General features: G+C 40.5%; 1 protein-coding gene across 3 annotated transcripts in view; it reads left to right on the top strand.

The window, feature by feature from the left end:
• The window catches only part of vti1a (vesicle transport through interaction with t-SNAREs 1A), a 115,800-nt gene that overhangs the window by 49,139 nt on the left and 41,959 nt on the right, over positions 1-24,702 (top strand). For all 3 annotated transcript variants that reach the window (XM_085466408.1, XM_085466409.1, XM_085466410.1), the window contains one exon: positions 24,413-24,483. In XM_085466408.1, coding sequence (XP_085322534.1) covers positions 24,413-24,483 — 71 coding nt within the window. The remainder of the gene's footprint in view (positions 1-24,412; positions 24,484-24,702) is intronic.

The raw sequence follows: 24,702 nt of genomic DNA, 5'->3' as shown, positions 1-24,702 counted from the left end.
AACATTTAACTCTGGGTAGAAATATAGTTTTGAGCTATGAAAAGTTTTAGGGTTGAGTCATCAGATTTATATATATATATATTTTTTTAGTTTGCTTACTGTAATTTAATTCAGTATATTACCTTATGATAAGAAAACCATTGTATGGCATTGATAGATACACATTATGAGGCTATACTGAGTCACAACCCAAAATGTTTAATTTTCTGTTATAGCTGTGTTGACAAACATCCAAAAATTCATATCATAAGCCATTACTTACTTAAATATGGGCATCTTCATCACTCATTGTGAAGAAATGACACACCCTTAATAAACTTAACTCAGCTGTCATCTCACCACTTTGTACAAAAAGTCTTAAATTCATGTCATGTGCATGAAGTAAACAGAACTAAATGTGCTTGTAATTGATCATAACTCTTATAAATTTTAGATTATTTGTAATAGCAGAACTGTTACGATATTGGATTAATGTAGCATATAGCAACAAAAGGAGTAGTAGCTCTGAGATGGGCTACCTGCTCAATATTTGTTGGAATACCCCTCGCCCCTGTGACACTTTAGAACTTTAGAACAGGGTTGTCAAACTTAAGGCCCAGGGGCCAGTATCGACCCAACAAAGACTCCAATGTGGCCCACTGGACAGCTATAGAAAATGTGACTGAATGCATAGATTTTAAACTGTATTTCCATAAGATTTATAGATTTTTTTTTTCTATAAAGATCCCCCACCACCACCACCCATTGGCATCCATACTACATTAAAGTACAAGAAGATTTTCTTTGAATTAAAAACATTATATTCCAATTTTATAATTACAGAACGATCTGAGCAATCAACCTTTTTTTGCAATGTTACATGTTTAATACACAAGATTATTACATGTGTATTTTCCCTAGTCTGGCCCACTTCACATCAAAGGGGGCTGCATGTCGCCCGCCATGTAAAATGAGTTTGACATCCCTGCTCTAGATGAGGGTTTCAACCTTAATGATAGCAGACTCTGAGCTATTACTAATATGGCCAGTTCCTAGTAGTATACATCGATAGTTAAACACTTTCAACCTTTAATTATGACCACTTTACTTGCTTGCAAATGACAGCTGTTGACCTTACAAGGAAAAATGCCTGAATCTGCCGTATACCGAAGTGTTAATTTGTGTTCCCTTCTTTGGGGTGGTTAAAGCTGGCTTGGTCTCATAAGTCATCAGCACAAACACTTAATTGAACCCCGCTGGTCTTGATGGGTGAAGCAGGATGTGGCGCAGCATCATAACCGGTGGCATGGGAAACCTGGCAATTAATTGGATGTGGTGGATGTGTCCGATTTAGTAGTATCAATTGAAAGTTAGCCCTTCACACTGCAGCATTGAGGTAATTGAGCCACTGGTCTCCTTGGACTCTTAGAGTTGTAGAGACTGAACTGTATCTCCAAAGGTTAAAATTGATTTGGCCGTATTGGGAAGGCCACTATTATGTATTGTCTAAAAAGTGGCAGCCATCAATCAATTATCTTCCACTCTTCACATTAAGGTTTGCTGTAATGATGATTCTGTACCAGCAGCACAAATATGTTTGCGAAACAGCCATAAAGTGTGCAGTCAAATGTAAGGCCTGTTACAATGCATCAATGTTTATGTGTCTGTGTTCACTGATATATGTGTGTGTGTGATAAAGAGGCTTCCTTTTCCCTATCAAACTAATGGTGTGACAGCCTATTCTTTAAGATGTCTGAGACTGTAATTAGTAGATTGCTTTGAGTCGGGCACGAACAGGGCACCGGGAGGGTCTGGGGGAGTAAAAGGAGCAACAACAAGCGAGAGACTAAAGAAGAAAAGGGCTTCCAATTTTATAGTCCTGATGGAGGTTATATTTTCTGTGACAACTGGACCAGAGTAATCAAAATGTGTTAATAATCCCTTCAAAGAGCCTAGCGGCACATCAGTAAAGAGCTTCACTGAACGCCAATCCCCCCACCAGACCCTGGTTCTGGCTGCCCCACCCTCACTGACCCTCCGTCTCTCTTTCTTTGCCCTTGCCCTGCTTTGTCTTCATCATCACTTGATCTAATCTGTCATGTTCATTCAGTGCTTCTTTTGGCTCTACCTTGACAAACTTGCAGCAGAGTTACAGTTCTGTATCTCCAGATAGCCCTGTCTATGTGTCATCATCTTTAGACTTGTTGATGCTACAGTTATTGCAGTGGAGTCCGGGCCAAGAAGAGGGTATCGGTCTGAGTTTTAGTCTGCTTTGGCACCCTCCTGCTTGAATCTGTCGCACTGGGATGACTCTAGGTCAGACTGTATAGGTTCCAATAAGTTATTCTCTTTTGTTTGAGGATTAACTCGAAGGTCAAAGTTCATAAAGCTGGCCAGATGGGGTCTCTAGTGCTAAACATCCATACCTTCTGCTTCTAAAAGGAGGTTGAGCGCCAGGATCAATGGACTCAATCGATGGGCATAGTGGTGGAAGTAATGCTGGCAAAAAGTTTGATTGCATGCATATTGATCAGAGTGAGGCTAAGAAGCTGTGAGGATATTGATTAAATTTTGTTTTTGCGCATATACTAGTGTAATCAGGCCTGCACAACTTTCAAGAGCCAAATATGACCACAGTGGTAATGTATGACACTTAAACCTAATGTGTTAATTATGATTTAATGAAAAGTGGTGATTAAACTTGCATCACCTGAATACAAATATGATGACTTTATATACTATATGTTTATACTAATATTCTATATGCAAGTTTTGCATTGTTGTCATTTATGGTAACTATTCTACATTACTAACATTAAAAGAAAGGATGCACTATGCTCTTCATGCTCATGATACTTCTCCCTCTCTTTTTTTTGTTTTTATTTACAAAGCTTTTAAATCTCAGCAATGACTTTTAAGTTTTGAGAGACATGGTGATTTTATTGAAGCAACTTGTCTCTGCTATCACTGTAGGGAACTTTTATTGGCATCATTCGTTCTCTAAGCCCTTCAGACTCTCTCAGACCAGGAAGCAACAATTGAAGTGCTCTGCTCGGTGCCCAGAGGCTTGGCCGCCTACTCCAGCAACTAAACTACTACCAAAATCTCACTGAAGCAAACAGAAACTAGACGGTCCATTTACAGTTGTCTTATCCATCAGAAACTTAACCTGAGCATTTAACTTAAAAACCCTTGTTGGATCCCAAGGAGTTCTGTGCACCTCCTTAATATCAGTGGACCGACAGATTTGTGTCCTACAACAAAGAAAAAAAAACTTTTCTTGATAAATTTTTCTAAATTAACTTTAAAGGCTCTAAGTACTTTTATCATGATATTTAATTCTTCCCAAATATATTTACATATAAGTGCTGAAACACACACACACACACACACACACACACACACACACACACACACAATCTTCAACCACAATCTTTCCTTTACTTTATAAACATTTGGATATGGACAATATCATTGTGAAGTATGAATGCCTCTTCATGTTAACTTTCCTTTAAATTAAGTCTCTGCCAATTAGAGAAACTCTGCCTTATTTAGTAGTCTAGTCTGAGACTGTGTGTCAGGATCAGTTTGAGCCATTAAAAAATGCATGGGGTCCAGGTGAGGTGCCCCAGCCCCAGTGTGAATTGGGAGCGGTTTGTGTGCCGTCTCAGGAGAGGCTGTGTCCAGTGTAGGGGCAGCGGAAGGGACAGCACTTAATAATAGAGCCACAACATCAAAGGCTGTAGACTATTGCTGACTGACATGGCATACATCATGAATTATTGTGTGTCTGTGTGGTTCAGTGTGTGTCGAGTTTTTTGTGGGTGCTCTGTATTTCTGGGAAATTTTATGCTCAGGTGTCTTGATGCATGCTCAATCATCCAGAGAAAAAAATCCCAAAAAGTTGATTGTGTTTCGTCAGTCGTCCAAGTGACAGCACATTTTTCCCACTCTTACTTTCTCTTCTCCTGATGTGCTGGGTTGATGCTCAGGTGTTTTCCACTAATCCATCACACGCGTGAGTTCAATAACGTGTACAAGCGTTATCTTTTTATCAAAACACGGCATTCCTAAATGGCATATATTGCTGTAGTCTGTGCTATGTTCACAATAGGGCCCCTACTAGGTGGTGTGGCTCCCTGGGAAGGCTAGCGTAGCTGCAAGCGCTAGAGGACTCATTGACTTTATAATGATTAGTGGTCAGGCCCCCAGCCCATGCTAGTACCAGGGGTTTGGCCTAGCCGCTGCTGCTAGCCTCTGGCCACAGCCGAGCACCACTATCGACTCACCCCTAGCCCCCGCTCTCTTTGGCCTGCTGGCGATGTGTCAAAACCCATTACCACAGAGTTCCGCAAGTACAGAGAAGGATCATTTTAGGTTTATCTTTCTTGCTCTTCTCTCACTTCTCCGTAGCCATCTCCTCTCTCTCTCCCTCTCATTTGTTCTTCCTCCATCTCCTCATCCTCCTCCGCCCTGCTAAAATGAAGAGAGAAGCACAGAGAAAAAGGAGTAACCTTTGACAAGAGTTGTTCCAGTTGTGGTATGTATGGCTGCGTATTGATCTGCATTGGCTTTAGGAACTATAGAGAGGAGAGTCAGCGAGTTGCTGCTGCTTTCAAGTCCCACTCATTTTTTTCTGGGGAAATACAAGGAAGTTTTAGATGCTTGTTGACCTCCTTAGGTCTCATAAGCTATGGAGATTTGCTTGGAGAAAGGGGTGGAGTGTTGTAACGCGTGTGCATGTGAAAAATAAGCTCAAGAGTGAATGGTCCAATATGTAATCCTCTGTCATGTTAATTTCTTGTGTTTGTGTTAGTGTGTGTGTCTTTGTGTGCTTGAAAAGATACAAAGAAAGTGTGTTTTTGTACTCTGTTGTATTATATATTATGTGTAGTGTATCTTTCTGCTCTTCTTGTTGAGTTTGACCTCTTGACACACTTGTTGGTGTCTTTCAAGTTATTGACCAACACAGCCAGTTTATCCAGATAACTATTTTAGAGAGTGGAACTTCTTTATTTTTAAAAAGCCAAGCGATGGTTTGAATTAGAATAGATGCACTCGAACAGACACACCAGCTCACACGTACACACACACAGCTCAGCGAGACAGCATTCTTCCGACCCGGCACTTCTTTTTCTGATAAGCTCAATCTCCCCAGAGAAAAGTGCCTGTCAAAGACTTTGTCCAAACAACAAGAAATCAGTGCCAAAAAAAACCACAACAACTAAAAAACACATACTTCTCCATCACTGTTCATCAATCCATCCAGTTGTGAATTCATTATTAATTTATGGAACTTTGGGGCGCGTTATTTGAATAATGCGGGGTATGACGAAGGGGGGAGCTGTGTGAAAACAACAAGATGACAACCACACCAAAACCACCCGAGGGCACATGCCAACACATCGCATCAGTGTCATCCTTTCTCGCTTTGCCCCTGTGGGCTTACTACTCTGCAGGTAGCCACAAACACACATATTAACATTTGGTATATTTTATTCTAAAGCATACATAAACATATGAAATTGCTTTTTTGCACAAACCTGCAAAAATACTCAATAGTTTTCTGATAGACAAATATAAAGCATAGATTCCACGACTCCCCCCCATCTCTCTCTCTCTCTCTCTCTCTCTCACTCTCACATACACTCACACACACACACTCACACTCATACACATACAAGAAAACAAACAAAAACACACACACACTCTCACGTTACGTACGCACCACGCCCTCAGGCTCTGGAGACGGCAGCAGTGGCATCAGCGGTCTAATAGATGGATCCTGTCTCCTTGTGATCTCCACTTGTCAGACAAGCGTCACACAAAGCCCAAACACAAATCAAAAACGCAGGTATGGGGCACATGACAGTTTGATAAGACCTTGCTGTTACCTCCCCGTCCATCAACAGCTAAGATGTTCATCCATCGACTTGGAATAAGGGTGTTAATGTGAGCCTGTCACATTGTTTGGGCTATTGATGTACCCGGTTTGCAAACTAATGGTTTGAGTAGTAGTGTTTGGTTTGTGCCGTTGGAGCTCTTATCGCAAGTTGACAGCGAGAAACCAACACGGTCGTTTCGGAGCGGCTGCTGTTCTGTGCTCTGGTCAATGTGGGGTGTTGCAAAACCTCAGTGAATCAGCACGTTAGCAGACTTATTAAACAACTAAGCACAGCCACGCTCCAGCACCAACACCTTCACTCTGATCCTGCAGTAACATCCGCCTCCGGTGTGGTTCTCACACCTTCCAGCTCTTGTTCGCTTAACACCCGAACATCACAGGTAAACCACAAAGGCAGCCAACTTGTCCAACAACACAGCACACCACCTTACCTCTCCTCCACCTCCTCTTCCTCCTACTTGCCAGACAGGAACAACCCAAACTAGACCACTGCAAAAACGAGGCACAACCCACCTTTTGTTTACCGCTCTCAAAGGTGGATCACGGACCAGTCCTGGTAAGGGATTGTGACAGAGGTGATGTCTAAATTAATGATTCATGCTCTTTCACACGGGCTACAGTAACAGCCCTGAAATATTAATGACAGCTGCAGAATAAATTTGATTCCCTTTTCTCTCTGATTATAATCCACAGGCGCGCTCACACACACATGTTTATTTATGCCCTGGAGATGAGGTATGGGGTCACTATTAGGAGTTCGTCTGCACACGTAGACACACACGCGCTCTACTTCCCTCTCCCTTTTGCCACTTGCTCTTGTGTACCACCTCATTGTTTTGGAATATGTACATATTTTTCACATGTGGTGAGCGATTGGGCTATATATTATACATTATATGCTTGTGCCGTCTAGGTATGATATACTGTATGAATTCTGCACATCTGCCAAGCAGAGTTTTTGTTTGTTATTGTAATTAGGCAAGGGGCCTTTTTCATACATTTTTTTTTTTTTTTTTTGGAGAGCATGACCTGAGTGGAGCAAAGAGGATGCAGGATGTATTACAGCGCTGCTGCCTCTTGGTGGAATTTCTGTTTTGGGGTGATCTGACTTGCAAAGCAAGACACGCCTCTGTTCAGGTCATGCCACTTTCGGATTTAGTAACTCCACTATTGGGGGCTTTTCTGGAACATTGTCAGTTTCACGGTGCTAAAACAACTTTCGGCAAATGCTTTTAGCAATTTCGGCTTTCTTGCCAAGTCATAGACAAGACTGGGTACTCACTATGTGACATAACTATAGAATAAAGTATGCTGCAAGTTTTCTTAGTATAGCTAAAAGTCAGCAGTCAAAATGACCCGTTATTTGGCTGTAGACTCTTGACAGCTCTGCGGCAGTGTGGCAGTTGTCTGTCATAAAATTTCCCAGATATCACTGCTGTAAGCCTAACTCACAGCAACATAAACTGGGCTTGGTGCACAGATAACTATCAGCTGTTTATGTCTCAACATGTCACCCGAGATCCCTGTCTTTTTCTGTCACCACTGTCCTTCCTTGTGTTTGCCCCTTACTTTTTCTTCTATAATGAGGAATGGAGAACAAACCAACAGGTTCTCTCTCAAAAGTTCCTCCCTACTGCTTACAAGAACAGAATGGATTTATTACAGTTCTTGCAAATCAGGCATTAGTTAAGTCACAGTGCCTCAGAAGGGGTTAGGTCGAGCAGAAGTACAGTGGTTTTACTGTTTTTTCGAGCATCACGCTCGTCTTAGCACTGATTTTGCAGAAGCATTTATGCTAAAATTACTTGCAAATTCACTTTTATTCCCAGTGTTTGTGTCCTCCAGCCTTTGTTTGTGCAATTAAACAAGCGATGTGCCTAATTACACATCATTCAGTTGTCATCTCCTCTCCGGGGACAGGCTCATGAGCAGAATTGTCAGCTCAGGTTTGCTCATTTAAATTCATCACGGTGAGCCAGTGCCGTCTTCTTGCTACTTGCCCGTGGATCAAAGATGAATTAACTGCTATTTTGAATTATCAAAAATAAAAAAAGAGAAGTGTAAGTCAAGATTTGATTTGATGTACATGGTAGCAGTCTCTCTGGGTTAATTTTTCATTTCTCTCTTTTGCAAGAGCCACCAAAGGTATCCGCTCTGATTTCAATTGGTTTCTATCCCACAGCAGGTGCTTCGTTTTATTGCGCCATATGGACATTTATTTATAACTTACAAGACTGTCAGGTAATTTCAGGCTAATCTATTTCAATAAAGTTTTATGGCAGTGATGTGTGTATTATATTATGTTACGGCCTGTGGACTTATGCTCAGTCATGTGTCGACGCTATTAAGGGTACGTATTACTACGATGTCGCATGTCATATAATCGGTTTTCCCTGTCTGTTTTGGTGGCGTTTAGCCTTGACTCGCTCAGCCATAGTGCGACATGACAGCGGCCACAGCGTCATGCTCTGTTTGAGGTAGAAAATATCAGTCAAGAGATGCTTTCTTTATTTTTTTTCTGTGCAGGCAAGCGTGCGCACAGTTTTTCATGTCTGATGGAGTGTATGCAAGTATTCCGTACATGAATATTTGCACGTTGATGTGTATATTTGTATATATGTGTGTGTGTGTGTGTGTGTGTGTGCACAATTCTAATGATGCCTTCCTCTGCTACTCTATTGGGCTGTCAGCACGGTGCTGGGGACTGTCACACACAGCACCCCCTCCTCTCCAAATCTTGCTGAGATAGGTCATTTTTCAGTGTCAGGACAGACGATTCGCATTGGCACCAGATAGATCCGGGACACATTGGACTCATTATTCTCTGTTTGCATATGTCTGTGTTGTACAGAAATGCAAGGTGACACGTACAGGAGACTTGAGCTGAAAACTCATAGAACTTTTTGCTGCTTTGTTTCCATTAGCCAAATGCAAGTGCTTTGCTGGGCATCTCAGACGTAGGACAAATATCCAGCTCATCACACAAATCAGAAATCTTATTAGTGGGATAACCGCATGTTAATTTCAGTATCACATCTGTATTTACTTATTTAGGCATTTAGTTCTTTCCCTGTATTCCTTTTTGAGCCTATTTCTGACCAGCATTCACATTGCTTTGTCCCACTTTCCCTAACGGTCCCCTTGCCCTCTTAGATTACCAGCCTTGCATTTTCCCATTTGACAGGGTAGGTGACTATGCGGGTAGATATTTGGCAATGTGGGGTAGATGGGGGTCAAGGCCTGTGCCCCAGCAGTGTGGTATTTTAATCTGGGCTATTTGTAATGACAGGCCTCCTACGAGGGAAGAGGAGTGGCAGGTTGAGAGGCTCTGACAGGTTCTAATCGCTGTCAGGAAAAGTAGCTGAAGAATGTGCCAGATATCCCCCCCCCCAGTCTCTCTTCTTGTCCTCTCATATAGCTGCTGTTTTGTTGTCTCTCTGACTCCTTGGCTTTCTCTCTGTTTCTTTTGGCCTGTGTCTTTTAAAGGTGAGTGAAAGATAGTTGTCTCCAACTATTTTGTTTTCGCTTCTCCTCTTTCTTTATTTTGGCTGCCATCCAGATGCCACTACCTGACAGAGTAATCCCTTCCTCCTCCTTCCTCCTCCCCATTCCTTGTCCACAGACCTCACCTTCTCTTTTCCACTGCTGTAATTCCGTGGGCTTAAATAACCAGACCAACCTTGTATAGCGCGAGTCTCATGGTCACTGGCAAGCTTGTCAGTTTATTGTCTTTGCCAGATAAAACAGGCCCATATGTCCTGCACGTATTTTTTTTTTATCTTAACTTTTATCTCAACTGCCTATTTGTTTATGCAAATAACTTATGTACGCTACACACTGTTCCAAAGTTGTCATGTAGTCTTGTAAAGCCCCCAAAATACCAGTAAATATGTTAAGAATTTTAACAAATGCTTTTTTTCCCCTTTTTTGGTTTTAGTAATAAAAAAGGGACATATCGCATCTTGGAAAGGCATATATTGACACAATAAATTAAACTTTTTCCTCATTTCCCATTCAGCAAAAAAAAAAAGTCAAAATAAAAAAATATAAAAGTGGTTCAGAGAAAAACAAGATGGCCAATAGAAGTTTTCAGGTTCAACACATACTTGCAGCTCTGCCTCTTTTCTCCTTTGGCACAGGACAAGGGCGGCCAAGCTTTGCCCAGGTGCCGTCTGTGCCATTGGCGCTAAAGCGAGGAGAAGCTGGCACACTTTGGGCATGGCTGCAGCCCCTTCTTCCTCAAAGGCTTGCCTCGTCTCCCTTCTTTCCCCTCATGGTCCCTGCTGCTCCGTAGCCCAGGGAGCTCATTAGGCCAGACTTCCTCTTCATTTAATCCATTTTTCATAGCCTAAAAAACAGTCCCTGATCTTAAAAATCCTGGCTAATTTAAGCCTGGATGTTGGGGAAAAGAGTGAAAATATCATGAAAAAAGCAACCGTGTGCATGCTTTTCATATATCTGATATCAAAATTAAATGTTTTTATAGTATTAGTGTGGCCAGAACAGGAAGATGCAGAAGCAGCACTAATATGAGCTGTTCTTGAGCAGAGTTTCAGACCTCAGTAGACGGTATCCTATTCCATCCACTTCCTTGACTTTTGTTTGTCGGTCTTGGGGGAGACCGATGTGTTAACTTGGCTTAATGAAAACATTGGTAATAACATGCTCCCTCTCCGTGTTCCTTTAATTATGTATCTCCAACTGGATACCAGAAGGCCCCTGTAGGATTCCAGCTCCACTTGTTGTAGAAGTGGAGTTTCATTTGTAACTAAGCTCCTGGTGGGGAAGATCTGTGTAGAGAAACTAACTCGTTCTCTCATGCTTGTTCTCTCCCCGAATCTCTGTCTCCCTCCAACCTTATGTAATTCCTATCTGTCTGACTTAGTTATTGATCAAGAGAAACTTAAATATATATTGCTTCTTTTGGAAAAACACACGATCAAGTATTGGTATTTCCATTGTAAGTGTACTGTTTTTACAGATTCTGTTGTACATGTGATCATTGAGATTCCTCACGCTTGTACAACTTTCACATTATATCCACATAAACACTGCCAAAGTTAACATCCTCAAAAGTTGTCCAAGGCTTTGTCCTTTATCTCGCTACGAGGACAAAGGTTTTTTTTTCTTCCCTCTTCCCAGGCAACCATCACAGCATTAATATACCTCCCAGGTATAAAGTGTTGATGAGTGCCTGTCTCCTCAGGCTGACACTTATTTCACCAAAGGTCTCAGAGCAGGGGGAGAGGAACACTGACAGTAGGGATGAAAAAAAAGAGAGCTGCTTGCATACCCAGCCAACGGATGTGGTGGAATTGTTAAGCAGTCTCGGCTGCCCTCTCGTTAGCCTCCGAGATGCCTGGTGACAGAGGTGAGGCAGCAAAAGTTGCGGTAGGTTGAGAGTGGGAGGGTCAGTGCCCCTAAGGGTACCATGCCATGGCCGTGCCAGGCCAGGACCCTGTGCCACTGTCTCCAGTGCCTCCGCTGTCAGCATGCCCTATGCCCCAGGCCACTTCGGAGAGGGCACGTGGGGGGCTGTCACGCGTCGGCCTCAATTACAATCACAGGATGAAGCATAGGAATAAGGCCCATTGTCACGGCTCATACAGCAGGTGTAATGGCTGTAATGTATCATAAAGTATCGCCAACGTAAGGATGCTTGCAAGAGATTTAGTGGCCATAGATTTTCTTTCTTAACCAAATCTGCATAACCCTAAAGAAATCTACCAATATTTCAATTCACGTTCAGTTTTTTGCTTAAACTGTTACTAATCTTTTTAGCAAGACCTACATTAAAAACATACTTAGCCTTTGACAGCACTGACAGCACTCTAACATAAAATCTTACACATTTAAAAAACAAACAAACCCACAAGCATCTTGGGATAGTTTTCTTCTTCTTACACATTTAGTGATCTTGAATTTTACTTCCATTTTCAGTGCATTTTTTCTTGGTTTTGTTAAAGTTGTCAGAGAAAGTTATCAAATCGCTTGGGTTTGCCTTTATGAATCTATTGTGTTTCACATAAAACCTTGAGATATAACCTTCAAGGTGTTGAGCATAGTGTGGTATTTTTCCTGTGTGTACCTAAAACTATTCAAACTAAAAAAGAAAAATAGTGGGCTCATGTGGTATAGCTGTAGGTGCACTTTCAAAAAGAAACGATTAGTTACTCTGATTTTATACATTTAACTTATCAAGTGAAGCGTGTCCTTTGCCGTTTTCATGTGACAAAGCAAAAGTTACATTTATAATCAGTGTTTGTCACCAAAATGCATTGTGTGTATATTTCATGGCTGATAGAAATGTTAAGTGTATTTTTGTTCCTGAGAATCATTATTTATATATTTAAAAACTGTATTGAAAAAAATATACCCATGCACACAACAAAGAACACATGTTAGGGTAAAAACAGTTCACATAAAAATAAAACAATCTGACCATTTTACCCCTCCCCCCCATTTCATATTTTAATATTTATATTGTTTACGTCCATCTTTGCAAACTTGAGGATTGATGTATGTTAGTCAGATGCTGTAAATGTTTACGCTTAGGTAAATATAAATATCACAGCAGCATCTATTAGCCGCTAATGAGGTCTGCTAATTCAATTCAGTTTTATTTATATATTGCCAAATCACAACAACTGTAGCCTCATAGCACTTTGTATTGTAAGGCGAAGACGTTGCAATACAAATACAGAGAAAACACCAACAATCACACAACTCCACCTGAGCAAGCACTTGGCGACAGTGGGAAGGAAAAAAACTCCCTTTTAACAGGAAGAAACCACTTTTAACAGGAAGGCCGAGGGTGAGGGGGAGGAAGACGGGAATAAAGACAATGTAAACTTCTAAAATGCACTGTAAAGCTGTGTTTGTGACGCTAGTTAGTTGAAATACTTCCAGCTCTTCTGGTCTGATAAATATACTCATGAGTAAAATCGCAGGTATTACAAGTGTCTGCTGCATCACCAGTGCCATTTTTTGCTTGTGCTGAATTGCTCTTTTCTCAGTAAATGCAATGAAAGTATTTGGGTTCTTGGTTATTTTCTCCTTTTTCTACCACATGCTGATCTCCACACAGGATCACCACACTTGTATAAGAATTCAGCATATTCGTATTAGATTCTTACTATAGAGTGCAGTGGTCATACCAAGCTGCGGCTGTTCCTGTCAATCATGGAGGGTTGCATGCCATCATCGTTCCCCTGAAGAGAAACGACACTTGGCTAAAAGAACCACAGTGTGTAAAAGTAATTTTTGTCCCACCTCCTGGTGACCAACCTGTCTAAACAACATTATGGCAAGATTAGCTTTGTCAGATGGCATACATTATTCATAAGGGGAAAATGAAAGGTATCTAAGGTTGTATTATTACAGACTTGATGACTTTTCAGTGGGTCTTTCTTTTTTCTCCTCAGTAAATCTCACCCTTATACTGTAAAACCCACAGGGAGCTGCCACAATTGTAGAAATTCTCCTCAATCTCTTTGTCTACCCTATTCATCAGCAACCTTTTAAAAGAAGAAAGCAAATTATTTTGCTCAGCAGATACGATTACAATGTGTATTACTCTGTTATAGATTAAAAGCGAAGGACTTTCTTTAAAAGAAAGAGTCTGAGACAAAAGAGAGTGACAGGCTGGGGAGGATTTTAAAAAAAAGAGCTGCAGAGTTTGACAATTGAGTTATAATATCATGTCCTTTATGAATAATTAATTTGATGGCACTAAGGCCCCTCAGAAGGTAGATTAAATTCGTTCTGCCATGTCTTAAAACTTAGATATGCTTCATTAGTGTGGAAAATGGTGGCAGGCATGTTGGGTTTTCACTTAGGCTGTTTTAGTTAATGATGTGGAGCAGGAGACACTTGTCACCCTAGCGCTGATGCACATAGTCATCGATTACATTTGTTTTGGTTACGTTACAGTGGTTTGGTTTAGGAGCATGTTTTTCCATCAATTTCTGCTTGTTGTGTTTGTACTGACACAATTTTCCTGATTTTGCAAACAACGGTGAATTTAAAATGAAAGCAGTTGATATGTGATTCAACTGTGTATTCTCATCTCCAATTCAAATGAGGTGTTTAACAGAAATTGTATTGGCTATAAAATGCTGCTACAGTTTAATTACAGCATTTCTCAGTTTAATTCAAATTTTTGGTCTCTGTGCTATTTTTAATTAAATATAGAGTTTAAAAGGTTTGAAAACTACTAAGTTCTGCTTTCATACGCTTTGTTTTTCACTTATCAAAAAACAATATTGAAACGTTACCAGACATCCTTGCAACAATACAATTTGATTAGATTTAGGAAACAACAATACTTTGCTCCTAAAGTTGATTTAAAAGTGAAATGCCTCTTCAAATGTGTCAGATGACCAACAGATTTTAACCAAGACTGCTTACAGCTACACCACTGTGGTCCCCTCACTATAGAGAATATAAAAAAGATGGCTGCCACGTTTTTGTTTTGTTTTTTTAAATTGCCACCAGGGGGCGATCTGTGTGGTTGCAAAAAAGACTTCAGTGTTGTCGATGAGAAAACGACTTTCTGTCTTCTTGACCTTTGGAAACACTTTCCTGAAGACTCCATAGGCTCAGTTGCACATCCCGCTCATATTGAATACAAAAAAAATGAATTCCATTTTATAACTTTTTTTGTGCTGTTGTTTTATAAATTAGGAGGAGTCTGGGCTACACTCAATTACACTTGATTGTCAGTTACAAGTTGTTAACCAGTGAGTCTGCAGTTTCATACTCGGATCTACCCTTTCACGTCACATACAGTTTCAAAACACGATAACACTTTAAAAAAGGACTTCGGAAACGAGTGGGTGACGTCACGGTAGCGACATCCATCTTTCATACTGTCTATGGCCCTAACATCTGGGGACCAGTAAGTATTAATTGTCCAGAGGCCTGTACAAATAGACTCAAGGGCTCAACCCCCATGGGAAATATAATTCACATGTAGATGTGTTTAAATGGCTCTTTTATGTTGAGCACTTGTTGGCTGGTAGTGCTCGTCTGTTTCGCTACTGTAAGCATTTTTTACAGCCAAGCCACTGAACTTTTACTTTTGAACTATTTGTAACATAATTTTATAACACTTTATGCCATTTCTTAGCGAAACATGAATTCATGGTTGACACTGGTTAAAAATCAAGTCTTTCCTGAAAAATCAACCTTTCCACTATATTTATACATAAACTACTTACCAACCAGATTGAACCTGTTAAGCAATGTCCATGAATGTCTTGTGCTTCGTTCGAAACAGGTTTGTATTACCTCACGAGATCCTTGCAATTACTAAAAGCATATCTATTGTGCGACACTCACATTTAAAGTAAACACTGGAGAATTTTCACGAGCTTTCATTGGGAGAGGATTTGAGTCTTCAACACTAGTGGAAAAGTCTAAAGGTAGCAAAGTAAGTTTGAATGAACAATGTACCCTGTGCTCAAGAACCTTGACAAGCCATCACATGCCATGTATTCACAGCGGCAGCTGACAATAATCTGTCTTCAACTCTGTGGCCTCGGTCATTGTTAAATGAGGCACATGATGTGTGTCTCTTTTGTAAGTCCCCTCTGTGCCTCATTCCCCTATAATAGCAGTATTATTTTCCTTTTACCAGAGCAAGGAAGTGTGATGGTATTACCCCAAAGTAAAACACAAACTTCTGTTGTGCTGTCGGTCAGAGCAGCCACTATGACGTCCTGCTCTGATAACAGGCTCCAGTGTTGCTGCCTCAAATGAGATTTTCAGAGCATGTTCGATTTGCTAAAGACAAGTCTATGTATCATGCGCACATAAAAGAGCAACTATTCCCGTGGCATTATGTAATTTAAGCAGATTACTTCTATCAGATTGGACAGAAAATTTTACAGCTAAATAAATTCGGTCTTCTGATACACATCCTACTGAAGAAGAGTATTTCATTTTAATGCTTTTGGCATCAAGAAAGTCAAACCTTCTTCAGGCAAATATTTGAAAAAGAGTTGTAGGACTTTTTTTCTAGAAGGTGTTTTTAGAAGCAGCCGGCACGGTTAAACGATATCTCTCCAATAGTTGTTTGCCAAGTGCTTCAGCATTGCGTTTACTATTTCATTAAAAGTGCCCCTTTCAGTGTAACTGATATGAGGATAAAATCTTATATATGCAAATGTTAGAATTATAATGTAATGTTTGTAATGTTATGATGTAAGATCAAAATGTCAGTTCAATTTCTATTATCTTGAAAATCACCAGCTTTTAGCGTGTATAAAATTCTTTAGTGTAACCTCCACAGCTCAGGCATCAGTTTTGGTTTGTTTTTTTCTGCTCTTGCGGACGTCCTTCATCCGCTCATGAGTACTAATGAATTCAACATTTGTACAAAATAATCTTGGTGCTTCTAACTGTCAGATCCCATCAGTGCATCCACTTCTAATGGGCTGTGCTTTCCATTCAGGCTAATGTTTGATGCCTCCGACAGTCCCATCTCTCTACAGATTGTTTACTTTCAGCTGTGTTTGTTTTACTTAGCATTAATGTAATGAGTATTCATTACGTAAAGTGATCAAGTCGAGATGGGAGGGTGTGGTCTATTGGCTTTGTTATATTCACAAAGAGAAAGCGATCACGAGTCAGGTAGCAGTCTGTCAGAGACTAATCTGTTCAGCAACGAGCAGCATTATCGAGATCATCCAAAGCGATGGCAAATCTTTTCTAAAGGTACTGCAGCTTTTTCACGGCTAAATCACTTGACAGGGAACAGCTGGGCAGTCGAGCCGCAGAAGGCATCCAATCGTCATCAGTTTGAACAGGAGTTGTGATCAAAACAGTCTAGAGGCTCCTTTTGTCTGTACTTCACTCGGTGTTTACATCGGTTGCACGATGATGCCAATCCAGTAAAGCATCTTTAACAAGTTATTTCGTTCATTCAGGAACAAAAACCTATAATCAGTAGGTGTTGAAAAGTGTTAAATACTCATAGCATGCTGTAGAAAAATAGATGGAGGCTCCCAACAGACCTTGTCAAAACATGCAAATGAGCCTGACGCCACGTCCGTCTTTGACAAGCATAATTAAGTTGCTCCAATTCAGGACATGTTAATAAAGAAGACTGTAGGCCTCCCCCAGGTCTTCACTAATCATAAAGCCTTAAAGCTTTTGTTTGCACACGCATGTGTGTGTATGAGTTTGTGTGTTGTATTTCCCCCCCCCCTCCCAATCTCCCATTTTATTGGATAATGAACTGTTGTAGAGTGTTAGATCTCCTTTCGCAGTCTTTCACTGAGTTTGAGGAGATAGGCAGGCACGAGCTGCTCGAGGTGCGGTGTTGTACAGATAATTAAAAGGCAAGAAATTTGTGTTGCGCTCTTTGATCTGCCTGTCAACTTTCTGATTAGAGACGTTAAAGCCTTTAATCAACAGTAATGCGATGATTAACGCTCCTAAACTGTTGAAAACGAACCAGAGGAACGTCAAGTTTTCCCTTTATTCTTCCCCTGCCTCCATATATCTTTCCCCGAGTCCATTTCCGAGAAACTGGCAAACTTTTCACTCCAGTAGAGGTTGTTAAATAAGATGTTGTATTTGATTAGGACCAACTGACAAGTCGAGTTCCCCCTTCATGCGGTTTTGGCATAACTGTAGAGCTCAGATGAACTCTGTGTATTTGTCTTCCAAATCCAACAGAATGCGCTTCTATTGATTTTGTCCTGCACTACCGTCTTTATTTACTTTAGCCCCGACTAGATATGGTCATAATGGTATTATAGTGCTTATATGCTGCTGTGCCTTCATGTATAGAGCTACTTCGCTCATTATAAAATCTAATTATTTAAATAGTAGCACTTAAACTCTGTATTTATTATTTAGCTCGGCTGTTGCTGAATAAAGTTTAATATAGTAGTGTTTGTTTGTTTTTCCATGTACAATTTTTTTTTAAATCATAGTTGCAGTGCGGCCACCACAATTGTGTGACACAAATGTCAGTGCTATGAATAATGCATACACAAATTAGCTTGTTCGGGTACGAGTTTTTAATTCTATACTTCATACATTTTTTACAATTTCGACCAAGTTTAATCAACACATAAAAAAACCCTTTCTCAGTGATGGAAACAGAATTAATAAGTCAGCTGTGTTTGAGCTTCACAATTGACCAATCAGGATATGAGTTGTGGTGGAATAGGTGTACAGGCTGACCAGCCGTCTGTAGAAATTCCCAGTTTTTTAATTGAAGACCTCAGAAAGCGCTGCTCCTGCCTACACATTGTTGCATGTGGGGCAATCACAGCAAGCACCCAAGTCCATTAGTTTTCATTTGGATGGTTCAGTGAGACTGGTTGATTAAGTCCAGGCAAATTGCATGTTTCAACCCTCAATCTCCACTCACTCCTCCCGCCTCTCAGCCCTTTGCCACCAGCAGGGTTGTCGTTCAGGTTAATTTAATCTGGTTTGTTATACATTTAAAACACAATAGCTTTGTGGCTGTCTAGATGCCTTGGCGCAGCAGTTTGCTGTTGTTTATTATTGTAGAACTTTGCATATGAATGCTCTAACTGTATTGTTAATTACACTTACAGTAAATATTCAGATTCTATTGTTACTAACCCATGGTAAGAAACGTAATACGTGACTGGTCAAAGTTTGTGCAGCTGCGTCCACAGGGACGTGTAGGTATGGGTAATTTCATAAATGTAAAACAAGCTGTTCTTTTCCAAGACTCATCAATTTTCATTGAATGAGGGTGAAGGGGACTTTTGCTGTTTTTCCTTTTTTGTTTTTTTTAAATGTAAATCTGGCGATCTGAGAATTTGACTTTGAGGCTGAGGTGAAGGGAAAAGAGGAGGGGGAAGCTCAAATGGAAAGAAAATGTAGCTTTCAGTCCTCTCCACCCCAGTTCAGCCTTAAACAAATGGTTCTATTACCAGCTGCTCTCCTACAGGCCCGGTCATTTATACCCATTAAACTTGCGTCTTATCACCCATAAGACGGTCTTGCGTCTCTCCATCCACCAATTGTCTATAATCAGCCATTTAAAACAGCAGCGGAAATTTCTTTTGTGCCTTGCTTCGGTCTGACGGACAGGCAAACGAGCTGGGAGGAGGGGGGGACGGGGGAGTAGAGAGGAATATTTTCTGTAGAATGATGAATAAGCCAAGTTGAGTGGCTGACTAACAGAGATCTGTCTTAATCAGAAGTGATTTGTCAGAACAGGAGCTCTGCGGGGTCAGGGCGCAGGCGATGAATAAAACAGAGCCTGGCGGAGTGAAGAAAGGCCCCAGAAATCCACCCTGACTGCCCACCACCACTCAAACACATGCAAGGGGAAGGGCCGATGCATGGGCAAGTCAAGATAGACTGGGATGGTCCAGCTTCACCCTACACAGAATATTCCTTGTTTTAGACTTTTAAGTATCTAATGCTCTATAAGTTCACTATCCCAAAGCTGTTAAAAGATATTGACGGTAAAACCCAAAAAATGTCACTTAGATGACCTCCTTCTTCTAATGAACCACCACAGCTGTCTTTGACTCTTGTTAAATCATAAATTGCTTTCATTGCGATAAAGAAAGTTCCTCATTAACATTCGGTAGAGTTTATTATTATTATAAGTAATCTGTCATAACATCACTGAGCCCCCAGATGCTACATGCCCCTCCTGTGACCTAGCAGTTGGCACCTCTTTATTTTGAGCTATCGCTCAGTGCGAAGGCGCTAGCCTCATGGCCTGTGGGCTCAGCATTACAAATACATCCCATTGTGGGTACAACTTTGATGGGGGTGATGAAAGTGTGTCACCCGGCAGCTGTAGACTTGAAAAGTCCTTAAAAAAAGCTCCTCTGAAAGTGTACAAAGACAGGTAACTTTATTCACCTGGGAGTCACAGGCATACACGTTGACTGCCGCACTGTGTGTGTGAAAGTGTGTTTGTGTGACTGATGGTGTTTGAGAGAGAGAAAATGCATGGTCTTACATTTTTTAGGCCCCTCCTTACTTCCCCCTCAGCCCTCCCATAGGTTTCCATGGGTTTGTTGGAGTGTATGGATTGTGTCTGGATATAAGTGTGTGTGGTAACCTTCAAAAAGTGGTCTCAACTGCTTAATGAAAAGGAGCTGTGCTGAGCCTCAGAGCCTCAGAGCACACCACTGTCAGGTCTTGTCCCCTTTTGGCTCAGGGGAGAAGGAGAGCAAGCAAAAAAATAAAATAAAATAAAAAAATGCACCACAGAAAAAGAGACAGGGGCCCTCACACAGTGTATACGCTATGAAGCACATTGTGTGAAATAGATGATGGCTCCAATTAAATGTGTCCATGGACTGGAGTAAAAAGTTGAAGGCTATAGAGGTTTGGACTTTATCCAAATTGTTAGTTGTTTGAGCCGTGTTGTCCTAAGCAATGTGTGCAGATAAGGGCAGGTTATGATTTTTATTTACATAGACATGTTTTTTTTCTTCATAACACGAGATGGTGAGATGGTAAAGCAGACCTTTTCTGTTGTCATCAAGTAACTGACAATTCTTCTTTATTTCGGTTTGTTGTGAAATGCCAAAAATGTTTGACCTAATTCCCTAAAGCCTAAGATGTCATCAAAATGCTTAATTGGTTATCGGTCCAACTTTCCAACATTCAGAGATATAAAGTTTAATATTGCATATGACTTTAGGCAAGGTGCTCACACTCTACAAAAATTCAGTGTCTCAGCCAGTCTGAACACACAAATTTAAACTGAATATTATTACTATTACTACTAATATTAAAATGATAAACGCTACAAGACAAAAATGCTCATAGTTACAGCTAAATATATAAAACAAGGTATTAAATACTAACAGAATTTTTTTTTAATATATTTATAAACATATTCTAAAAAGGATTCTCTTATGATGTCAGTAATTAAAACTGTCTTCCATCCTTACTGGATGCCATCACTTACAGTTGGTACTATCCCACTGATGCTGGAGACTATGGGCATTTACTTCTTTGCTTATAATCTATGAGTCTTTCTTTACTTATCAAATTAAATATTCCACACTGCCATTATTTCACCCCAAACCTCCTCCTTCCTCAGTGTTGACTTCCCTGGCTTCCTCCTTGGACACTTATTATTTCATTTTCTTCATTTGATCTTTGTCATTTGTTTTGTTGCAGACAAACCTGCACGTTTCATAAAGCTGACAGTAATTGTGCCTGTGAACTTGCGAATGGTTGCCTAATATATACATATATGCTATAAATAAATGTGCCTATCCAGTACTCAGTCCCTTCTTATATGAATATATTAATCGTTATCTATAATAATTTAACCACACCATTCTAAAAGCATTGCTTTTTATAATAGATAATTGTATAGAATGACGTGTTTCCAATTGCAGTCCTTTCAGAGTTGTTTTTCATGGTGTTGTAATGGTTTTGTTTCTTGGTGGTAAAGTGTAGTGGAAACAATATATGCGGGTTGGTTGAGGTTTTTTTAATACATTTGGAGCTGACAAAATATCCTACTCCAGCTATGTTCGGCTTGTTCAAGCTTTATAGATTACATTACATTGCACCTCATACTCTAGTAAAGCTAATTACCCAGTAAAATAGCCTTCCACCCCCCTCACCCCTCCCACTGCCATGTAATTCTTAACAAAAGGTTGTGATAAAATACAGCAGGGCTCTGCTATGTCAATAGTCTTTCCGTGTATTTAAGGGAGAGAAAAAAATCGTAACACAGACATTATTTTCCCCTCAATCTAATTTGTGCCTTCAACTTTTCTATACTAATTATTTTCTACAGTTACATTACAGGAGCAAGTTAAATTAAGGCTCTCTGGTGCTGATGTAAATGCAATGTAATGGAATAATGGGCTTGTTAAATGGACCTTTGGGGGACGGAGATCTTTAACAAGAGAGTCAGAGCAAGGCCTCTGGGCCAGGGTTATTTAAATTGTTAATAGCTGTTTAAACAGGAGGGGAATATTTTATACACTAACGAGCATTAAGTCAGGAGCATTAACAGTGAATTATTTTGCCTCTCGGTTTTGTTTTTATCAACTGTACTTTTTTCAGTTTTGTTTTTTTTACATAGCCTCCATATTTGTCGTGGTCATAAATTGTGTGTTTATTTAGATTTTATGCAGTTAAACATCCTATGCAAACTTGAATATGTAATATGTCAGCATTGCAAAGGGCAGAAAAAACTACCAAGCAATTTAAGGTAATTTCATCATGAGTTTATAGCTTGGATAATAGGGACTAGTTTGCTGTATTTCTTTCCACGAGTGGCGATAGCTTTGGGTGAAAGTATATGATTAAGATGCAGTACAGGTCACAAAATGGGAGTCTTATTTTTTTTTTCCTAAAGTTGTTTTTTTCCCAGTAACTAATGAAGATTTACACAGAACTAGTCAGCAGGAATGAAATTAGATGAATGCAAGTGTAGATGCATGCCAGAGAATGAGTAAGGAAAGGGTGGATGCTTGAGATCCAATCAACACAATACGTCCTTTGGGGAGATGACGTGTATACCTCTGAAGTCAGTGTAGGGGAAGAAAGTCATAAAGGAATGATGGGAAATTTTTTTTGGAGGACTGGAGAGAGACCTGACAGTGAACAAAATGTTAATCATAACAAGCCAACTCAAAATACTATTCTGGTGACTGCAAATGATTTGACGCAGCTGTGCTCATGGCTATCCATCAAAGATGCCATGATTGAGCTTATGCAGTGTCTTCAATGTCATTTTCTTGTAATAACATATTGATTTCTTTTAATAGAGGAACATCTTGGGTAATGACAGAAAAATAGAAAGGCAAGGTTGTGCGTTCTTGCTCCCTCACAGTAAGGTTACAAAAATGGACACAACTTAAACAAGACTTGTATTGTGATTTCCTTTTTTTTTTTTCGAGCAGCTGTTAGATTTGTCAAGGACGGTCATTCACTTGTGGGTAGTGTATACAGTCAGCATGGAAAATGCATCCACAACAGACTCGGTTGTAGGTCCAAACCATAATCGCAAAACACGCCTTCGTGCACAGTGCAGTGTCTGTAACGATTGCTTAAGTACCTGGAGCACAATGTCTTAGGAGGTCTTTTCTTCCTCTACCTCATCCATCTTTTTACACACTGCAAACCTCTCCAATAATGCACTTGCCATCAAAAAAGAAACCCTCTGCTGCTGCAGTGCTTGTCACACTCATTTATTTAAAAAAAAAAAAAAAGAGCCACAGCCCTGACAGAGATGGATAGATGTGCTTATTTGTCTCTTTAACAGAAGATTTCCGCTTCAACTCCTTCCCTGTTTATCCCTTGTTCTTCTCCGTTCGGGACGGGGGAGGGCTTGTATTTTTATGGTTATTAATACCTGCGCTCAGTCTTTTAATCTGCCCTATTTGTCACATGTGACTGTCTGACTGCACTGTTTAATCTGGGTATCCTTCAATCTGTCTCGTCCCAGATTAGAAATTAATGAAGGCAGGAAGAGACACATTTGAGTCAGTTACAGTGCGAAGGGGGTAAAAGGGATGGGATGAATGGGAGACGAATGTCGTTCATTTGACAATGCTTTCTCTTTTTTTCCCTGCGTCTCCCTGATCCCCGTTCTATGCCGCTCTCTCTCTCTTTCTCTCCCCTCTTGTTTAGCTGCCAGATGTAGCCCATTTTTGCACTGCTCCCCCCAAACAGGCGCTCAGCACGTGGGCCCTTTGGTGTGCGGCACCTGTGTAGTGTAATACAGTCAGCAACTGTGTTGTTTATTCCGGATTTGTTTGGTGCGCTTGAAAGCCTGTCTTTGATCCATGCAAAGATTCTTCACTCTTTTTTTTCTCCCCTTTTTCTCCTGATTCATCCTCTGCCTTATTTTTAAACACTAATGCTCTAGCAGTATGGTTACATTGATGGCACCGGTGGGTTTTTCTGGTGGTGGTGGGGGGCATCTTATTTGGTTTATCTTTTTTTTCTTTCCCCCCGCCTTTCTTTTCTCATTCCCAAGGGACAGGAAAATGACAGTGACCACTGACAAGCTTGTCAGGTGCCTTGTCGGGGATGTTTTATAACTGTGCGTTAATGTGTTTACAACTACAACTGACGAGAGCCGTTTAAAAAAAGGGAAGAAAAAAAAGAAAGGAGTAATGAATATTGCATCGGCAGAGTGGACCCCACTGGCAGGCTGGATGCTGGGATGTTGTTGTCTAGAACTTCATGTCTATTTACTCCAGCATCTTAAGAAAGTTCAACACTTCCCTCAGATGCAGTATTCTTCTGTCTGTCTGTCTGACACTCCTAGACAGCAATGTCTGTGTACACACTGCACAAATATTACACATACCCAAGTAGGTCCAGATGTGGAAAAAACAAAAAACAAATTATTTCTACATTAATCATGATGGTGAGGATGATTGACAAATAAGAGATTACAGCTAAAGTGAGTGCAAGCCAGGCTTTCGCAATCACCTAATCGTTCATTTGTTTTATTTTATTTTATTCATTTCATCACATGGCGGAACTTTTTGGACCTGCCATCTTATGCTGGATGCTCTTTTCTTGCAGAACAAGTGGGGCAGGAGATTCTTGCCAACCTGCACAGTGACCGTGAGAAGATCCAGAGAGCTAGAGAAAGGGTGAGTGCACACCTGACACCTGCGCACACTCGCGCATCTGTTCTAACAAGTGTTCGTGAAACGGTAAGCCGTTACGGCCAACATTTGCCACTTTTGTACGGCTTCTCACGTAAACACACAAACGAAAGCTGCCTCACACAACTGTGAGATACACCCTCCTCGGCACGCACTAAGTCAGCAGATTTATATAACGAGAAGCAGCTCAGTGTGCCCGTTTAT

Source organism: Copadichromis virginalis, linkage group LG8, assembly GCF_057382275.1.
Source record: "Copadichromis virginalis isolate Kocher_CV1m ecotype Utaka linkage group LG8, C_Virginalis_male_GT1.1, whole genome shotgun sequence".
Classification (NCBI taxonomy): domain Eukaryota; kingdom Metazoa; phylum Chordata; class Actinopteri; order Cichliformes; family Cichlidae; genus Copadichromis; species Copadichromis virginalis.
The sequence above is the reverse complement of the archived record's forward strand: the minus strand, read 5'-3'. Positions and strand labels throughout refer to the sequence as shown.